The sequence below is a fragment of the Phyllostomus hastatus genome, unplaced genomic scaffold, assembly GCF_019186645.2.
Source record: "Phyllostomus hastatus isolate PE091 unplaced genomic scaffold, TTU_PhHast_1.1 phas_contig_65, whole genome shotgun sequence".
In the NCBI taxonomy this organism is placed as follows: domain Eukaryota; kingdom Metazoa; phylum Chordata; class Mammalia; order Chiroptera; family Phyllostomidae; genus Phyllostomus; species Phyllostomus hastatus.
This window is the reverse complement of record NW_025333932.1, coordinates 1,675,749-1,696,587: the sequence shown is the minus strand read 5'-3', so window position 1 is coordinate 1,696,587 and position 20,839 is coordinate 1,675,749. Positions and strand designations below refer to the sequence as shown.

The window sequence follows — 20,839 nt, the reverse complement described above, 5'->3', positions numbered from 1 at the left end:
TGATGCTGGGGGATTCTAAATTTACTTCCTCTGTACCATTTGACTAACATCAAAAGAATGTCTTTTTTCTTTCCTTCTCCAAATCTTTGAGAAATATAAAATCGTAATTTATCACTTGTCATAAAATTGATCTGTAATGATTATGGAACTTATTTATTTTTTATATTTGTTGGAAACATATTATTTGTTACATTCATGTAAATAATGGAAAGATCACACTTTAAATAAGTATGCATCTTTAAACTACTTGTAAAGCAAAACCATCATTAATATGGCATGAAGGTCACCATACCTGGCAATAAAGGAACAAATTTATAAAACAGCTCCATGGATTTGTGTCGACATTCTGTCTGGGGCCTCCCACAATTGGCTAAAAGCCACTGGACCACATCCAATAAACACAATGACGCCACCGGTGGAAATCCTCTAAATGGAAATAATACATGGTATATAATATACAACCCAAGATTCAACATTTAACTGATCCAAAAGTCTAGAAATCATAAACTCAATTTTGCCACTCTGATATATGTAAAAACCTCATTAAAAGGTAGTCAACTTATTTTACTGTATTATTATAATAAAAATGTTACAGATTAAATAGGCCCTAAATGCTGCTTACTTTCATTTTTTAGAGAAAAATTTAAAAGCATTTCTTAAAAAAAAAAACAGCATCAAATATTTTCATGTTTCCTTTATACGATACTTTAAAACAAAATAAGGTTTAAGGTATAAAACAGTGCTGCTCAAATTGTGGTCCCTTGACCAGCTGCCTCAGTATTATCTGTAAACATAGCAGAAATGCAAACTCTTGGCCCCACCTCTGACCTACTGAAAGGTTCTGAGGGTAGGGCCCAGCAACCTGCATTTTAACTAAACCTCCAGATAATTCTGATGTATGTTCAAGTTTGAGAGCCAATGATTTAAAGAAATAGAAGTTAATGGAAGAATCTGGGAGAATACATTTTAACATAGAGGACATAGTACTACCCAGCCTACATGAGCCAATGGTTTCACAGAGTAACAGCCACCAGCAGACACCAGAGTTCCCTGCACAGATACAGAGGGGCGACTGTGTGGCACACCCCCATCCTGTCTGAGAATGAGCCCCTGCTGGGATGGAAATGGGAGCAGGGACTGAAAACCACTCAATAACCTAGCCATTGTTTTGAGCAGCTTTATCTCATAATGTATGATTCCATGTCTGTCAAAATCTTACTATTTTAACATTTCAGTTCTTATGTTTTAATTACTCCAAAATTCATGAATATTTTAGTCAAATAATTCCATCTTGAATTTGTATTCAAATTAGTGCAAGTAAAATAAATTCTCAGTCACAAAACAAATTTTCAAATTGCATAAACTATCCAAACTGAGATCAAATTATAGCTTAAGTCATTTTTAAACATAAAGCTTTTTATTGTGTTTGGAAAACTGACTCTTCATTATATCCATATATTCCTTGTTTAGAAAACTAATTGTTCCTATTTTCACACATTCCTCCTGTATTCTCTTTTATTAACTGAGAATTAATGTTATGTTGGGGGAAAAAATGGAAAATGAAGCAATATCACCTACCGTGGCCTACGTCGTTTTTTTTCTTCATTTAGAGAAACGTGCTTCTTTTCAATGATACGCCTTAGGTGATCAATGGCATCACAACACTGTTGAACTGTACCTATTCTCAAATACAAAAACATGTTTACAATGTTGACTATCATTAATAAATTAATATTATACATTTATTGGTCTAATTTTTAATTAGAGGTAATTTTACAACAGCTAGTATCTTTTCATCCTTCAGAATATAAAATATAAATAACTCCTTTACATTGCATGCCCAAACCAAAACTAAATCCTGTGTTTATGAATACAATACAGGGAGGGGGGACTGGATAAAAGAAGGTGAAGGGATTAGCCAAAGAACATATACATAACCCACAGACAGAGACAACTGTATGGTGATGGCCACAGGAAAGGTGGGTACCGGGGACTGAGTGGGGTGGGCAAGTGGGGGAAAGTGGGGATATCTATAATAGTCAACAATAAAATTTATTTAAGTACAAGATAATATAGTGCACACTCACACATATAGCAATACCACACTTAATTAGAAACTGTTCTACCAGCCCATCAGTTGGCCAAAGCAAAGCCTCATGTAACAGATTTCAGATGGAAGAGACTTTGGATGTATTACAAAACCCACATAGCACACAAAAGCCTCTGTACCTCAATTTAAGGCTTTTATTTAAGGGGTATAACTTCATGACATTCCCTTCTTATTATGTATGTTGAACTATTATAGCTTAATAATACAACCACCAAAGGAGGATGGAAATAAAATAGTAAAACCATCCACAGATAACTAGGGTTATTTAGGAAAGAAGCCTTACACAACTTGTAACTTCTGTTATCAAGAAAAAGTTTCCTTTCTATGCTTTTTAACTATGGCAGTGATTTTTAAAAGAGTAAAGTTTCACTTGTTGGAAAAGTAACTTATATAAGATAATAAGATAAATAATACAATATTAAGCTATTTTATGGCAAGGACTAAATTTTAAGCATTTGTGTCCAACGTGGACTATCAACATGAAGGCTACTAGAGCTCAACTTGTCTTTTAAAAAAATAATCATAAACCATTACCCAAATAAATGAAAGAGAAATTCTGCCACCCAGCAGCTTTGTGACCTCTATCAGTGCTTACATTCTTTGGGTCCCTGTGTGCTGACTAGTATGGAAGCTGAATGGGGAGATCTTTAAGAAGTCTTCCAGCTCAAAAATTCCGTGATGTTTTTAAGTACTTCTGGACAGAATTTAATTGTAAAGACTATCATTTATTATTCTCTTAGTCTCCTCAGCCTATTCCCGACTTAGTTTTTTAATTTCTTAATTATCGTCAAAATAGTTTTATCATAATCTTGTAATGAGACCTATGTTCTACTTTCTAAATTATCGTTAGTGAGTTCTGAGACACTGACCACATCTCAGGGGTTACTATACCTAGCTTTCCTTACATTTTACAATCCACACACTTTCACATTTTGTGTTATCATAGCAACTGGTTGGCTTCACTGGAACTCACAATAAAATTGTCTCACATGCCCTGGGCGGGATCTCCCACCAACCAAGGGTCAACCTCAGTGGCCACCAGGGGTACATGGTGAGTCTTAGAGAAGAAGGCCTGGCAGCCTCTTCTACAAACTGGAACTGAGGCACTGGAGGGGTATAACTCCCCTCAAATTTATCACCCTAAATGGGAGGGGTGAGAAAAGCACACCACTGTGTGACAGAAGTAACTGAGGCTTAACCCGAGTGAAAAAACTCTTAAGACTTGAAAGGCACCCTACTGGTGTGGCCCAGAGGACTGACCCTGCAAACTGAAAGGTCACAGGTTTGGTTCCCAGTCAGGGCAACATGCCTGCATTGCGGGTGAGGTCCCCACTTTGAGGCATGTGAGAGGCAAATGATCACTGTGTCTCTTGCACATTGATGTTTCTCTCCCTTTCTTTCCCACTCCTTCCCCTCTCTCTAAAAGTAAATAAATAAAATCTTAAAAAAAAAAAAAAAGAGTTGTAAGGCACACAGATTTGGCATGCAAAGGAAGCTCAGATAAAACCTACCTAAGGCTTTCTCATCTGTATGTGCTAAGGCCAGACTTTCCATATATGTAACCAAGGCTTCAAACACAAACTGTTCTACCAGAGACTCTTCTTCCCTGTAAAATAAGGAATACTGATTCTAACATAAGAAAACAATGAAGCAGAAAAATGAGGACAAAAAATAATGTTATTAAACAATAAAGACATTAATTTTGTTTTAAAAAAATGGCCTAATTGTTTTAAAACATAAAACCACCTAAAATATTTTCAGGAAGAGGACTTCCTCAAGAGCAGGCCAAAGATGACATATATCAAAAGAGGAAGCACTGGCTTATTCTCTGTATACAAGTACCCCTCCCTCTTCCTCTTATATCTGCAATTGCTCATAGCACATAATCTTAGAACTGCTGTTGTGACCACACTTTTACATGTATCATTAAAATTAAATGTAGTAGAAAAGTGGTATCCCGCAAGAGAATGGTGCTGTGACCTGCTCCCGACAGACAGGGGTAGGACACTGAGAACTGAAAAGTAGAATTAAAGGGTGTTCCACACCCTGTGATGATATTTCTCCCAGGTATTAGTCGTTGGTCTACTTCATAACATTTCTGGACAGCTCTGCTTCCCACATCTAATTCTTTTAAAATAACGGAATTTTAAAAGCTCTCAACCTATCCAAAACTAAGTCAACACCAAGAGTTAACTCTAAGCCTTTTGCAAGCATATCCAGTAAACGTAAATAAATGTCTGTGGACCACTTATGCAGAGTAAACTCGTGGATTGGCCAAAGACAGAAGCTAGATCTCTCACTAAAAAATATGATCTTTAATAACATCAGACAGTAAATATTTAAGTATACAAAATGACAGATATAGGCACTAAGTCTCATAGGAGTTCAGACAAAACTAAGTGTAAAAAGTTCCAGTTGTGTGAGGAAGGGCTGGGTCACAGCACAGCCACTGGGAAGGAGCATTTTCCTGGAACAAACAAAACCAGAGAGTGATGATGGAGAATGGGGAGGATTTAAACAAGAATTGCAAACTGGTATTTGGTTTTGCAGAAATATCATCCAAATTTGTTTTTTTTTAAAATCTCCGGAGGCGCAGGGCCTCTCAGACTTCCAAGAGGAACATATCTCCCCCAATGTTGAACACTCAAATCTGACACTGAAAAATGAAGGCTATTGCCCAATAAATGAACGGTATAGGCATGGACATGGAGCGCAAGCTGAAAAACATGCGTCAGCAAGCACATTGGCAAAGCTAGGAGGTTCATTTGGAAGATCAATTTGGAATGAGACTGCAAAAGTTAGAGCTGAATTGTAGAGGTCTTCCAAGGTCAGACAAAACACAAGTGTTTTTATCTTAGACAACAAAACCAGTTAAAGTAGGTAGGTTGAGAAATAACATGACAAAATGATACTCTACAACTGGTCTCCCCAAAGGTGTGCAAAACAGTTCATTATCATGCAAAAAGGAAACAAAACTAGTAAGATCTCAAAATATTGATGTCTCAGATCTTTTCTCAAAGAGACACTTAGAATGCAGTCCAACAAGTCAGAGAAAAGGAAATAGAAGACCAAACAAGGAAAGGAAGAAAGAGAACACCTAAGAAAATTGTCAAGGAGATTCAGACAAGAAAGTTAAGCAGGAACCCAAAAAAGAGACTTGACAGCTATCTGCATGAGGATACCATAGTATGGGTTTTTTGATCTGGACAGAATGGCCAGGTGAGCTTAATTCAAATTCTTCTTTTTGGGAGTTTGGCCCACCAGCAGCCCTACGATAGCCATGTACTTGGAAGTTTTCTCCTGTCCATGTTCAGCCCCCATCAGCTGACAGTGCTATTTTATCCCACAAGAGAATGGTGCTGTGACCTGCTCCTGACAGACAGGAGTAGGGCACTGAGAACTGAAAAGCAGAATTAAAGGATGGTCCACAGCCTGTGATGATATTTCTCCCAGGTATCAGTTGCTGGTCTACTTCACAACATTTCTGGACAGCTCTGCTTCCCAGAATTAATGATGGACCTTGTCAATGTACTGTAATTCCTTGGAACAGGCCCCTGAAATTTCTCAGAAAAGCTGATGCCAGTTTCCATTCAGTAGAGAATGTCCTGGGATCCATCACCTAACAGTGAAAACACTACCACATGCTTACAGTTGTGTCTATGCTTACTGCTTTCCAAAACAAACCTATAGACTTTAGGGTACATACAAAAATAGTGAAACAGAAAAGAAGAGCAAGAGAATAAGTTAACATAAATTTCAGGATAATGAGTAACTTATGGCAGGGGAGGTTCTAAAATATTAACAGTATTCTATATCAATTCGTTAGTAAGCAAAAACATCTTTTGTTATTATTACTCCATATTACGAATTTTAAAAGAAGTATAATTGATACATAACATTATGGTAGTTTCAGGTATACTGCATACTGATTTGATTTTTGTGTATAACAAAATGATCATCAGTCAACTTAGTATCTGAGACCACATAGTTAGTTACAAATGTTTTCTTCTTGTGATGAGAACTTTTAAGATCTATTCTCTTAGCAATTTTCAAATATGCAATGCAGTATTATTAACTACAGTCACAATGCTATACATCACCTCCCTATAAGTTATTTATAGCTAGAAACTTGTACCTTTGCACTCCTTTACCCATTTCACCCATTCCCTCTCGCTGCCCTAGCTACCACCAATTTGTTCTCTGTATCTATCACATTTTTTAAAAGATTACACATATAAATAATATTATCAGTATTTGTCTTTCTCGCCTTGACTTATTTCACTTAGCATAATGACATCAAGGCTGATCCACGTTGTCTCAAATGGCATATCCTTTTTCTTTATACCTGAGTAATATTACACTGTGTATATATGAGACATATCTTTAGCCACTCATCCACCAGTACACATTTATAATGTTTCCATGTCTTGGCTATTGTAACTAATGCTGAAATAAACATGGGAGTGCATATATCCTCTTTCCTTCAAGTATATTTTGTTGATTATGCCATTACAGTTGTCCCGTTTTCTTCTGCCCTTTATCTACCTCTGCCCTGTGCCCCTCTCCCACCAGCATTCCACCCCCCTTAGTTCATGTCCATGGCTCATACATGTTAAGTTCTTCCCCTTCACGATTTCCTATAGTATTTTTAACCTCTCGCTGTCTATTTTGTACTCACCAATTATGTTTCTTATTCCCTGTACCTTTTCCTCCACTCTCCCACCACCCACTCCCTGCTGGTAATCCTTCATGTGCTCTCCAATTCTGTGATTCCTGCTCCTGTTCCTGTTCTAGCTGTTTGCTTAGTTTATTTTTGTGGGGTTTTTTAGGTTCAGTTGTTGAGAGTTGTTTTTGTTGTCATTTTACTGTCCAGAGTTTTGATCTTCTTCTTTTTCTTAGATAAGTCTCTTTAACATTTCATATAACAAGGACTTGGTGATGATGAACTCCTTTAACTTGACTTTTTCTGGGAAGCACTTTACCTTGCCCTTCCCTTCTGAATGACAGCTTTACTGGATAGAGTAATCTTGGATATAGGTCCTTGCCTTTCGTGACTTCAATTACTTCTTTCCAGCCCATTCTTCCCAGTAAGGCTTCTTTTGATAGATCAGCTGATAGTCTTATGGGAACTCCTTTTTAGGTAACTGTCTCCTTTTCTCTTGATGTTTTTAAGATTCTCTCCTTATCTTTAATCTTGGGTAATGTAATTATGATGTGCCTTGGGTGTGTGCTTCCTTGGGTCCAACTTTTTGGAGACAGTCTGAGCTTCCTGGACTTCCTGAAAGTCTATTTCCTTTGCCAGATCAGAGAAGTTCTCCTTCATTACTTTTTCAAATAAGTTTCAATTTCTTGCTCTTCCTCTTCTCCTCTGGCACCCCTATGATTCAAATATTGGAACGTTTAAAGTTGTCCTGGAGGTTCCTATGCCTCACCTCATTGTTTTAAATTCTTGTTTCTTCATTCTTTTGTTTGAATGTTTATTTCTTCCTTCTGCTCCAAACTGCTGATGTGAGTCCCAGTTACCTTCCTGTCACTGTTGGTTCCCTGTACATTTTCCTTTATTTCACTTTTCATAGCCTTCACATTTTACTCCATATTGCGACCATACTCAACCATTTCTGTGAGCATCCTGATTACCAGTATTTTGAACTCCTCATTTGATATGTTGGCTTTCTCTTCAGTGCTTAGTCATTTTTGGAGTTTTGATCTGTACTTCCATTTGGGCCACATTTCTTGTATTGGCACACCTGTTATGTACCAAAGGGCAGAGCCTTAGGTATTTGCCAGGGCTACATTGTGGTGCTATATGTGGGGGAGGAGTCAGAGAGGGAAGAGTGCCACTTGCTTGGCTCTGGCCAGCTTTCAGTCACTTCTACTGCTACCCACAAGTAAACTGGGCCCTTCTGGTGCTGATTCCTGGGTGGGTGGGTCTGTGTATGTTCTACGAGCCTGTGGTCTCTCCAACAAACTCCTGTGAGGCTGGGAGTTTTTCCCACCACTGCAAGCCCCAGAGGTTTTTACAGCCGCAGGTTTTGAGGCTTAATTTCCCCACATTGGAACCCTGGGTTGTGCGGTCTGTCTCACTCCCCAGCTGTTCCTCCTGGCTTATCCACATGCAAGTGTGGGACTGCCAGCCACTGCCTCACCCACCCAGTCCTCCAGCTGCTGCCTTGCCACACATTCTCTTCCAAAGTATAGTATTTTGGATATCAGCACCCTGGCTGCCTATCTCTGCCCCTCCTACCAGTCTGAATGAAGGTTTCTTCTTTAACTCCTTGGTTGTCAGACTTCTATACAGTTCAATTTTCTGGCAGTTTTGGTTGTTTTCTGTTTTTAAATTTGTTGTTGTCATTCTTTTGGTTGTGTGAAGAGGCAAAGTGTATCTACCTATGCCTCCATGTTGGCCAGCAGTCCAATTATCTCTCTTTCTTAAATGCAAGCTTCATGGTGGGCTACATTTTTTAAGTCAGCAGTCTTTGGCACATATTTTTAAATATTTTTATTAAATTTATTTCAGTAACAGTGGTTAATACCATTATATAATTTTCAAGTATGTAATTCTGTAATACATATATATATATATATGTAAAACATACATATATTCCTCACCTGAGGATATGTTCATTGATTTTTTATTTTTTACAGAGAGAGAAAAAAAAATATTGATGTGGGAGAAAACACTGATTGATTGCCTTCCATAGGACTCCAAACAGGAATCAGACCACAACCTAAGTATATGCCCTGACTGGGAATCGAACCTACAACTATTTGGTATACTAGAAAATACTACAACTGAACAACCCAGCTGGGTCCCATCACCGTATATTTGACCTCCTTCCCTCCTGGTAACTATAATATGGTTGCCTATATCTGAGTTTGTTTGATCATTTGTTGCTTTCTGTTTTATATCCCACATATGATAGAAATCATATGGTTCTTTTTCTTTTCCATCTGACTCATCTCCCTTAGCATGGTACTCTCAAGATCCATTGATGTTGTTGCAAATGGCAGTAGTCCATCTTTCTTATGACTGAGTAGTATTCCATTGTATATATGTACTACATCTTTTTTATCCAATCACCCATCGAAGGATGCTTAGGTTGTTTCTGTATCTTAGCTACCCTGAACAATGCTACAATGAACAAAGAGGTACATGTTTTTGTTCAAATAAATGTTGCAAATTTTTCAGGTAGATATCCAGAAGAGGGACTGCTGGGTTATATGGTAGCTCTATTCTTAACTTTCTGAAAAACCTCCATATTGTTTTCCATAGTGGCAGCACCAATTTACGTTTCTGGCAGAGTATGAGGTTTCCTTTTTCTCCACAGCCCCTCCAACACTTTTTATTTCTTGTTTTGTTGATTACATTCATTCTAACAGGTATGAGGTGTATCTCATTATGGTTTTGATTTTGCATTTCTTATACTAATGATGTTGAGCATCTTTTCATATATTTGTTGGCCATCTGTATGTCTCTTGGGAAAAGTGCCTGTTTTGGTCCTCGACCAATTTTTAATTAGATTGTTTCTTTTTTTGTTGTTGAGTTCTATTAGTTCTTAATATAGTATTTTGGATATCAGCACCTTATCAAAGATATTATTTGCAAGTATCTTCTGTCATTTGGCTGGTTGTGTTTCTTTGTAGTTTTCTGTTGCTGTCCAAAACCTTTTATTTTGATGCAGTGTCATTCACTTATTTTGGCTTTTACTTCTCTTGCAATTGGGGTCAAATTCATAAAATCCTTGAGACTAAGGTCTTTAAGATTAGTGCCTATGTTTTCTTCTATGTATTTTGTTGCTTCAGATCTTATATTTGGGTCATTGATCCATTTTGAGTTAATTTTTGTGTACAGCAAAAATTAACATGCAATTTTCATGCTTTTGCATGTACCCTTCCAATTTCCCCAGCACCATTTATTGAATAGGCTTTCTTTTCTCCACCATATATTTTTGGCTCCTTTGTTGAAAAGTAGTTACCCATATATGTGTGTTTATTTCTGGGCTCCTAATTTTGTCCCATTGGTCTATGTGCCCGTTTTCCCACCAAAACATACTGTTTTGCTTCACAATCCAGTGCTCAATTCATTAAGCCACACCAGTGAGGGCTATACTGTTTTGAGTGGTAATAAAAGCTATGGTAATAGCTTTGTAGTATAACTTTAAGTCAGGGAGTATGATATATCCAGCTTTGTTCTTTTTTTTTTCAGGACTGCTTTAGCTATTTGGGATCTTTGGTTGTTCCATACAAATTTGATGATTTTTTTGTACTATATCCTTGAAAAATGTCATTTGGATTTTGATGGGGATTGTATTAAATCGGTATATTGCTTTGGGTAATATGGCCATTTTAACTATGTTAATTCTTTCATTCCATGAACATGGATATCTTTCCATTTCTTTCTGTGTCTTCCTCAATTTTTTCAGCAATGTCTCATAGTTCTCAGTATATAGATTTTTCATATCCTTCGTTAAATCTATTCCTAGGTATTTCATTCTTTTTGTTGCAGTTGGAAATGGAATTTTTTTCTGAAAAATTTTTTTTTCATTTGTTGGTATACAGGAACACAACAGATTTTTGTACATTGATTTTTGTATCCTTCAAATTCACTACATTTATTTACTATTTGTAATATTTTTTTGGTGGCCTTGGGGTTTACTTTATAAAGAATTGTGTCGCACTGGCTGGCGTATCTCAGTGGATTGAGCACGGGCTGCGAACCAAAGCATCGCAGGTTCGATTCCCAGTCAGGGCACATGCCTGGGTTGCAGGCCATGGCCCCCAGCAACCACACATTGATGTTTCTCTCTGTCTCTCTTTCTCCCTCCCTTCCCTCTCTAAAAATAAATAAATAAAATCTTAAAAAAAAAAAAAAAGAATTGTGTCATCTACAAAAATAGCAATTTTACTTCATTCCCTATTTGGATGCCTTTTATTTGTTCCTGTTACCTGATTGCTCTGGATAGGACTTGCAGTACTATGTTCAATAACAGTGGTGAGAGTGGTTATCCTTGTCTGTTCCAAATCTTAGAGGTAAAGCTTTCAGGTTTTTTGCCACTGAGTATGTTATTAGCTGAGGCTTTGTCATATATGGCATATAATATTTTTAATAAGTTAAATATAAATTATAAAATATAATTATAAATTATGAAATAGAAATGTTAATAAGCTAATTGAATGAATAAATAATTAAATACAACTATCACTTTAGGTCAAGGACTAATTATCTTTTCTTGGTCTTTTACAGCAGTACCTTCATTGGCTCTCAGTCTTGTCCCACTCAGATTCACAGTCCATACAGCTATCAGCAGGTGAATTTAGTAGGAAATCTAACCACGCCACTCCCTGTTCCCATACTCTAGACTTGTCATCACTAAAAGTAACCTGTGTTTCTTTACTCAACAGACAAAGGCTCCTGGTTGGCCTCACTATGTTCCCTTCCAAGCTTCAAACTCCATTGTCTGCACAAATATAAAATGTCTTTATCTTCTTATTTACTATTATATTTCATATCTGAAATGCTCTAGCTGGTTTTCATTTTTCCTTTAGTCTCATTTCAAGTACAAACGCTATAGGAAGCCTTCCCTAACTTACTCACACTGTGTTAGATACTTGGTTCTGGTGCTCCAAAACCATACTCATACTGTAGGATGTCTTTTGTTTTATTTAAAAGACTACTGTGGTATTATGTTTGTATGCATTTCTCAGCACTTTGCGCTTCATGACTACCAACTACATTTTATTATTGTTTTAATCCCCAGAAAACAGTATTGCATTCAGCATGCACTTACTAAATACTTGATATATGAATACATGAACACAAAAACACCAAGTAACTTTTCCAAATCAATACAGGTAATTTGAAGAACTTGTTTTACACTCTCTCCTGTCATGTGGCTTACTTACCTGAATTCCTTGTAGATATTATTAAAAGCAAGTGATGCTCCTAGCCTCTTGAAAGCATTGGGGTGAAGTGCAAAGCTATACAGTCGCTTAAAAAGTGATTTGGTGTTTACTGAACTTTTCTCCTGCTGCTGTGGTGTTGTCTGTTTAATGGACCATTTGAGGAATTCTTGAATACACCGACCACAAAAATCTCTCAAAGTACTGTCAATGGGGTCCACAATTCCATCCTAAAACAAAGCATAAAATAATAACTGAATACCCTGGTGAGTCTCTGAGCATAATTAGAATATATTATACAAATGTATAGCACTATTCAAGAAAAAATAAACTCTTGTAATACCAATATGTCTAGAATCTAAATTCTAATAATTTCCTTTTGACATAACAACACTTTCTTTTTAAAAATCCAGACTGAAAAATCCATTAAAAAAGGGAATACTTTAATAAGTAACAACAACAAAGCAGTCTTCCCTTTCCCTGAAGCAACACAATGACTGCATCCTAGAAATTTTTGTTGATTTGACCTTATAATAGTATCTGAGATGCTTTATTTATTGAGGTTAAAGAGAATAGACCCTTGCCAGTTCCAAAGAAATTGTACTGCTAAATAAAGAAAAATCACATGGAGATGTGGTTTTGAAAACATAACTTTCTATAAGGGCAGTCTCCATAAAGGCACAATCTCTAAATACCTGAAAAAAACACCTAAGGAAATTTGAATGCTTTTTGTTTCCCATAGGTATTATTTCCTCTCAGATCTATAAAGAAAAAGTTTAACTTGAAAAAGTACATTGAATACTGAAATAAGGGAGTACTTTCTGCCTAATACCCCCAGATATTTGCTACATGCAAAATCTTTGATTACAGTGTTGATTAGAATCCAAGAAGGTAGTAATCTATGAAAATGTGAAGAGGTGTTATTTATCGCTTCTCAGAGTAGAAGTATACAGTGTATGTGTTCACATTAGGAAAGAAACAGTTCTTAATAGAAGACATGCTCTTTCACTGGAGTGCTGTATTGCTGACTTTACATTTCCTCCTTTATCTTTTCTTTCCTCAAGTGTCTCATTTTATATTATTATTATCTTACCTGGTTTCTTTCTGAAGCCCTTACTTAAGCTAATTTCAAGGTTCAAAAGAGGAAAAAATAGCTAAAACTGAAACTTCCGAATAGAAACATTAGAATAAATCAATATGAATGCAAATTAGCCAGAAATTAAATTTAATTTAATATGCTTACATGAAGTTCAATATACACAAAGCTAATCTATGATAATAAAAGTCAGAGTGCTAATTTCTAAGTAAAAGGTAGTCTATACTGAACTTATGTAAATGGGGTCACTCTGTACCTACTCTTGTGTCTGGCTTCTTTTATTCAACTTGATGTTTTTTAGACTCATCCAGATATTACGTGTCACCAGTTCATTTTTATTGCAGTGTAGTATGAATATAACAGTTTATGAATTCATTATTCTGTTATTTTCAGTATTGGGCTTGTTACAAAGTTGCTTTAAACTTTAAAAAGTAATTCAATGTGTTTATTATAGGCAGGATTCCCTGGTAGATACCACAGAGAAATAAACCATAGGTATAATTATGTCACTATCCAAATAAAAGTGTACAGTAACTCCCCACTCCCTACAACATGGCATCCATCCAATAAGGGTCACCTCAAGAGTGAAAGAAGTACTATCAATAATTACATACACAACAGGCATAACCAGGACTGTCCTGGACAAACTAGAATGTATGTTCACCGTATCCACAATGTTCTGCTATTTTGCCCCAATATACCTTCCCAGCCCCACCTTGCACAATGTTCCAATGCAAGCAAAACTCAAAACACCTAATTCCTCACAAACTCACCAACCACCTAATGCCTTTATTTTCTCTGTCTGGATGCCCTTGTTAAATTCCCTATTTCCTCTGGCTTATCTCAAACTAAACAGAAAGTAACACACAGATTCAAACTGGAATCAATTTGCAAAAACATGGAAGTGAAGGACATTGTTTGGATGAATTTACTATATGTTTAACCGGCTTTTTTCATTCCAAGTCAATACATGGTAAAATAAAAATTATAAGCTAAGATGATGGGGAAAATCAAATAAATGACATTTAGTGAGTCAAATTTAAAGTTATTTGTATGAGTTCAGAAATTATAATAAAATGTCAAAAGACACTACGGCTTTAGTTAACCTCATTTTTTCTACCTTTAATGCACCTGTGATCAAATCTTAATATTCTACCTCTATAGTCTCAGGACAGTTTTAAGTAAATGGTGAACGGCTATTTCTAAAGTTCCGTTAGTTGTTGAATCTGAATGCAGGAGAAAACTGGATAAGCTCAAAAAATCCTTTTACTCTAAAGTGAATTATTCTACTATAGATATTTTTTGAAAGAAGGGTACTACAATTCTGATGAAAGAACATTTTTACTCCTTCCACCTTCAACCCCCAACCACAGCCTTAACATAGATGAAGTTTATCAAATTTATAACCATTCTCCCAAAAATCAGAAAACAAGTAAAATGTGAGTATTTGCTTGCAGAGGTTTAAAAGTATCACTTAAGCAAATAAATACGGTATCCTGATTATTAAAATGCCATTTCACCAGTTCTCAAAAGAAAAAAAGATAATATGATCCAGCTAAATGTTATTATTTTGGTATCTTGACTGGTAACTTTGTGAAAAGAACTAAATATACATTAAAATATAGCTAGTCAATTAGAGTAGCAGGAAAAGAATCAGCCATTACTCACCAATATTGTTTCTAGTAAGGCGACAGTATCCTGACTTTCAAATTTCTTATTGTTAGTGAACCAGTGAATCAGTTGCATAACTAGTGGCTCATATAGCTGTCTTGTCACCTGAAGAAAAAAATACTAGAGTTTATTTTCTTCACATTAAAGTAATTTTATATTGGAAAAGAGTTTCATATATGGCAGAGGCCAAATTAAGTGATAATACTAACATGGTTTTATTAGTTTCCTTTTCCAGTTAAATTCTACAGTATAATGAGCAGATTCTTCCCATTTCTCCTCCCTAGAAGTTCAACAAGGAAAAATATACATACTACAACTAACTCATTGTTCATCTAAGTAAAAGGGCAATTTAGGGTAGATTTTTAAAAAATATTCATCTTTATTAATTTGATCTTGAACATGCCCTTGAGGCATTATGGATCAGAGACATTATCATTATTTAACTAAAAAGCAAATAATGAGTGCATGATTCCCTATGCTCAAATTCACACACGTGCAGAGACAAAAAGAAAGCTACACTTCAAAATCTGTATCTTTGGAGAAGACACCTGCCTCTCCCAATACGGCCCAAAGGAAGAAGAAAAATCCTTACTCCTTGGAGATAAGATGGAAAAGATCCTGAGTTCTCACTTTTAACTTCCAGAATGTAAACAAAGTCTCTCTAGGGGCCAGAGAGCCCTGTGGGTCTCTGGCTTTTACTATCCACAGTGTCTCCTCACCTGGGCCACTCCCTTCAAAAAGGAAACACCCAAGGAAACAGTGCTTATCTTTCTGGAACCTTGGGAGTTAACTTAAGTGGCCTAGTCTGATGTGACCATGTGAGCATCTTGGGAGAGAGGAAGTTTATTATTCTTTTGGATCAGAGCACTTACCTAGACAAATCTAACCCTCATTATATATGAAGAGTGAAATGTCTGTAGTGAAAGTGAAGACAAACATTCCCTGTATTTAAACATTATACATTTCTGCATCTTCCAAGACTAGGGCTCCCACAGGAGCCCTAGAAATCCAGGAGGGTTTTATTTCCCAACTAATACTTCAAGAATGAAGCATCGTGGTATGAGAACTACCACCTCAAAAACCACGTAAGATGTCTCAGGACTCAGACCAAACAACACAGACCTCTTGTACCTAGACATGGTTCTAGTAACAAAAAAAGTCTTTCTAGTCTTCCTTTGGAGTAATTTTTAGGATTAATCAAAATAAAAGGGTCTTACCTTTCAGTTTGAAAATCTAAACTGGTCTTAAGGTATCACTGTTTTCTTCAAAAGAATTACACTCTTTTATCCTGAGTACATAAGACACCTTTGTATGTCTACATACATACAACACACATATACACCCCTTAGAGGAATTGTAGAAAATGTAGAAAGCCATTCATCTACAATCTTATCCCCTCTAAGGTAAACACTGTTAACATTCAAAATTGCTGTTAACTTTCAAAATATTTTACTTATACACAAAAGTATGTATATACATGTATATATACATACATGTGTGTAAAAATAAATATACTTTTTTGTAACCACTTTTCCTCTTAATTTTGAATATTTTCCTTATAAATACATAAGCTCTATCAATATTTTTATTAGCTGCCCAATATCTCATATATGGATGCCAATGATCCAGTTACCCAATTCTTGCTATTAGAACTGCAGGTATTTCTAATGTGTGACTAACAGAAAGAAATCAGTGAAATGTCTTATACACACTACTCGGAGTACATTGCTGGGAATGAAACTGCTGGGCAAGGGCTGCAGGTTACTGAGCCTTATGCTCTGTCTGCATAGAGTGCATGCAAATCTACACTCTCACCAGCCAGAATTCACAGGGCCCTTTCCCTATGTGCTTGGCAATATCAACACTGTCAATTTTTAAAATACTTGACAAATACTTGACAAAAGCTGAAAGCAATATCATTTTAATTTCTTTTTTTTTACTAAAAAAGTTAAATGTTTTTAAATAGTTCATTGGCCATATATATTTCTTTATAGGCTATCTATTTTTGTTTTTTAATCCATTGCCTATTTTTAGATCTTGTATCTTCAGTAGAATATAGCAAAAACATTCTTCCCACAATGTGTATGTTAAAATTGTGGTTTTGTGCTATTTGGTAGTTTTAAACATTTGTAAAGTCAAATTATCACTATATTAGCATATTTCTTCTATATATTTTCCTTCAATATCTCATAGGAAAATCTCCCTATACAAACTTTATGAAAGGACAATTTTTTGGTAATCTATCTTTAATGTAATAACAAAATCTATACAAATCAAATTTTGTAAAAAAAAAATCATTTTTGAATGCTATGATCCTATTTTAAAAAAACAAAACAAAATATACACACATTTGTAAAAATGTGTTGGGGAATAAGAGTGAGAAAGAGGTGACAATGTGGAGTTTCATTTTTAGCTTCATTGTTGTTATATTAAAGTATTTTATCAATGAAAAAGTCTAACCCAATCAAGATACAGACAGATGCTATAAATTCATTAATTTTTCTATAATATATTTAGTTTGTTTTTCCCTCTAAATCTTTTAAATTTGAGATTAGTTTTTCATGTTAGTCACCTGGCCTAATATGATTTAGTAAATGACCCATTTCTCACTAACTTAAAATGTCCTTTCTACCAAATTTACCATCTTTACGCATGTACGGATCCACTTCCTAACCACCAGATACTCCTACTAAATTATCTGTGCAGTAGTTCAACCCTGTTAAAATCAATGTGGCTTCTTTTTAACATCTGTTAGGGTAAGACTCCCTTCAGTACTCTACCCTTTCAAAATGTTTCTCAGTTAGGTTCAAGCAATTATTCTTTCAGAGTACTTTTTAGGTTCAAAATGAACTTAACTGTGGCTTTTTGCTGCAATGCTACCAAACACTGAGTGATTTGGGAAGATCTGGCAATGTCTTTCAACATTGATTCTTCTAACGTCTACAAAACATATTCATTTTATATTCATAAAATGTTTGCCTAACATGTGGAAATTTATGCCTAGACTACGTGTATGTATAGATAGATAGATAGATAGATAGATAGATAGAGATAGATAGAGAGATACATGAGGTTTGTCCAGAAGGTACCCAACCATGTAACATGAAAAATAGAGACACTTACTGAAGAAGATACAAGAAACATTATACTTAGGACAATGACACCTCAGTCCCCTTCAAAGTTGGCACCATGGTACCTCATACAGTTCTCCCAATCCCCATCAGGTGCCCTGCTGTATCTTCCTGAATCTTATCAATGGTCTGAAATATCTTTCCTATCAAAGGTGACTTCAGTTTTGGGAAAAGCCAGCAGTCACAGGGTGCCAAATCTGGACTGCAGAGAGGTTGAGTCATCTGGGTGATTTGATGTTTTGCCAAAAACCTCTGTAGGAGACATGATGCATGAACAGGCACCTGGTCATGATAAAGCTATCAATCACCAGCTGCCCATAGCTGTGACCTTCTAAATCATCTGAACAGTTTCTATAGAGGAATGCTTGAGCTTAACACAAAATTTTATGCAGATTTGTTGCTCTACTCGCTCAGTCATTTTGAATATGATGGCTGCTCATACCCATGCTCACTCAATAGTGTCTACTGCCCCCACTGACTAGTACAATGAAGGCATCATTGTTCACACATGTGCATTCCAGTCCATTCTCCTTGGCTGCCAGGTTACATAGGTGTTGCACAAACCATTCTTGTTCTACTAACAATGGCTGGACTTTTTCCGGACAGACCTCATGCGTGTGTGTAAAATCTATTATGAATGGGATGTTGTAAATATATTTTTCAAGTGGTCAATAGTAATACATGACACATATGATGATACTGATATACAAGAATTTATCAGCTTCCAGCTTTATTAATGCTTAGAGTTTATCAGTTAATACCCTTGAGATTTCCAGACTGTTAAAAAACTGTATTACAAATAATAATCTTTTCTCCTTCCTTTCTAATGTCCCTACCCTCAGGAAACTCACAGCCTGAGTTGAGAAGCCCAGACAGTAACCACTGTAAATAACGAACTAAATGTAAGTGAAGCTATACTGAGCAACCAACAACTCCAAGCCATAGGCGCTGCTCCTGCAGGTGCTGGAGGCACCTATGAATAGGTCACATCACTGTTCACCAAAGGCTCTGTCCAAGCCAAAGCAGAAAGCAGCACTGGTGCTTCGGGACTGGGTGTGATTTGTGACGTTCAGGTAGACATTCTTTATCATATTAAGATTAATAGTGAACTATCCCTAGTTTACCAGGAGCTAACAAATGCCCTTTGGGCTTCTACGGAGAAGGGCAATGCTCCTGAAATCCTTTCTGTGGTAAATTTCCAGTTCTAACCAAAAATCCTGTTTAATCATGGTGCAACTCAGTACTGCTGGATTGTATTCATTCATATACATATTGAAGATTTTTCCATTTATATTTATGAGTTTTTCATTTTCTTTTTTATCTGTGTACCCTGATATCAGAGTTATGCGAGCTTAATAAAGTAAACTGAGAATTCCACTGTTTTCTGCTTCATGACATCAGTAAGAATTTGTCCAGAAACAGGCCATTTGCCAACATTTCCAATCTCTTTCATGACTACTGTATGAGTTCCTACATGTGAGGGGCAATGGTTAATTCAGCTTTAGATGCCTAGACTCAATCCTAACCAGAACAACGATTCCCAAACTTTGTGGCATGTGAAAAACCACCAGGACAACCTTTAAAAGCCAGGATCCCCAGATCAAATTCCTGAGGGATTAAATCTGAGTCTGGGGTAGCAACCAGGCAGCAGCACTTTTTAAAAAGATCCCTAGGTGATTCTAATGTGAAGCAAAATCTAATGTTCACTGAACTAGAAAGAACTTAAAAAAATTTTTTTGCAATTGTTTCAGATTCAAAATCAATCACTTACTTGATCTACATCACATGCAAGTTGAAGTAGCACAGGAAAAGTTCGCTTATAGAGTTGGTACATGGGTGCGGAACCCTGACCACCTTCAGGTATTTGAGTGGCTTTTCCCAACATAAACATAACCATGCTGTGTAAAAGTTCACAAGCTGCAACCTAAAATAGGCCAGGAGTTCAAAAAAGTTTAATTTTTCAAGTTAACAAGAACATTTTGAAATAATACTCAGTTTAGCCCTTTAAAAAACAACTATCATATCCAAACACAAATTAACTAGAAGAAGCACTTCTTGTATAAAATTAATGCTTTTCTATTCACTTCAATCTTTACTTGAGTTCATTGAAATTTAGAAGCTTCAGATATTGAGATTAATACATTCATAAGAAATATATTTCAATGCTCCCATATTGCAGAACTTTGCTTTATTTGTTAGCACATTTTCAATTGTGACTACTTTAATGAATATTTGAAGCATTCTGAAAATTTGCAAATTAAAAGAAAAACCTGAAATTATATGTTTCTAGTCTCCTTGGTTGAGAAAATAATCAATCACAGACTGAAAAATCACTTTTAAATGCTCTTTGCACTGCATTTTCTAATATAAAGTTTTTGGTATACTAATGTTTTGCCAGGTTATCACCTAGTAAGATGATTTATGTTTAAGTTGCATGTATCAATGACATTTACTTCTGATAATTAAGTAGTTTTGTAATTACTATACTACAGGAAATATATAATTAATAATAGTGGAATGGCTGAAATATATTATTAATTTCCTAACAAAAATATGTCTTAATAACAACAGACTCTAAATAATGAGCGAAATAAAAAACACAAGTACCTTAGTTTGTCTGTCACTAGCTGAAAGAGCTAGTTCTGTAACCCGAGGCAAGAATATATCCAGGTAAATGACAGGCTTCATGTCTTTAAATGGTACTGCAAAACTGAGTCTTTTTTCTCTATCCCATGCTACGTATTTCTTCATCATTTCATCTGAGGATGCAGCTGTTAAAAAAGATTAAGAAGAGCATTTTTTTTCATTCAAAATCATTCTAATACCATTTCATTAGTGAAACCAGAGTACTTTGTTAATACTTTTAAGTTGAGCACTTTATTCATCATTCCTTTTTTTGGTTATTTCACACATGTAACTACATTAGAAATC

At 35.8% G+C, this 20,839-nt stretch overlaps 1 protein-coding gene across 2 annotated transcripts in view; it reads right to left on the bottom strand.

Annotated features, from left to right (window-relative positions):
- PRKDC (protein kinase, DNA-activated, catalytic subunit) overlaps positions 1 to 20,839 on the bottom strand; it is a 199,660-nt gene that overhangs the window by 125,947 nt on the left and 52,874 nt on the right. For both annotated transcript variants that reach the window (XM_045849401.1, XM_045849402.1), the window contains 7 exons: positions 20,516 to 20,679; positions 19,680 to 19,832; positions 14,775 to 14,882; positions 12,014 to 12,240; positions 3,622 to 3,716; positions 1,579 to 1,678; positions 293 to 426 (listed from right to left, as the gene is read on the bottom strand). In XM_045849401.1, the coding sequence (XP_045705357.1) occupies positions 293 to 426; positions 1,579 to 1,678; positions 3,622 to 3,716; positions 12,014 to 12,240; positions 14,775 to 14,882; positions 19,680 to 19,832; positions 20,516 to 20,679 (981 nt within the window). The remainder of the gene's footprint in view (positions 1 to 292; positions 427 to 1,578; positions 1,679 to 3,621; positions 3,717 to 12,013; positions 12,241 to 14,774; positions 14,883 to 19,679; positions 19,833 to 20,515; positions 20,680 to 20,839) is intronic.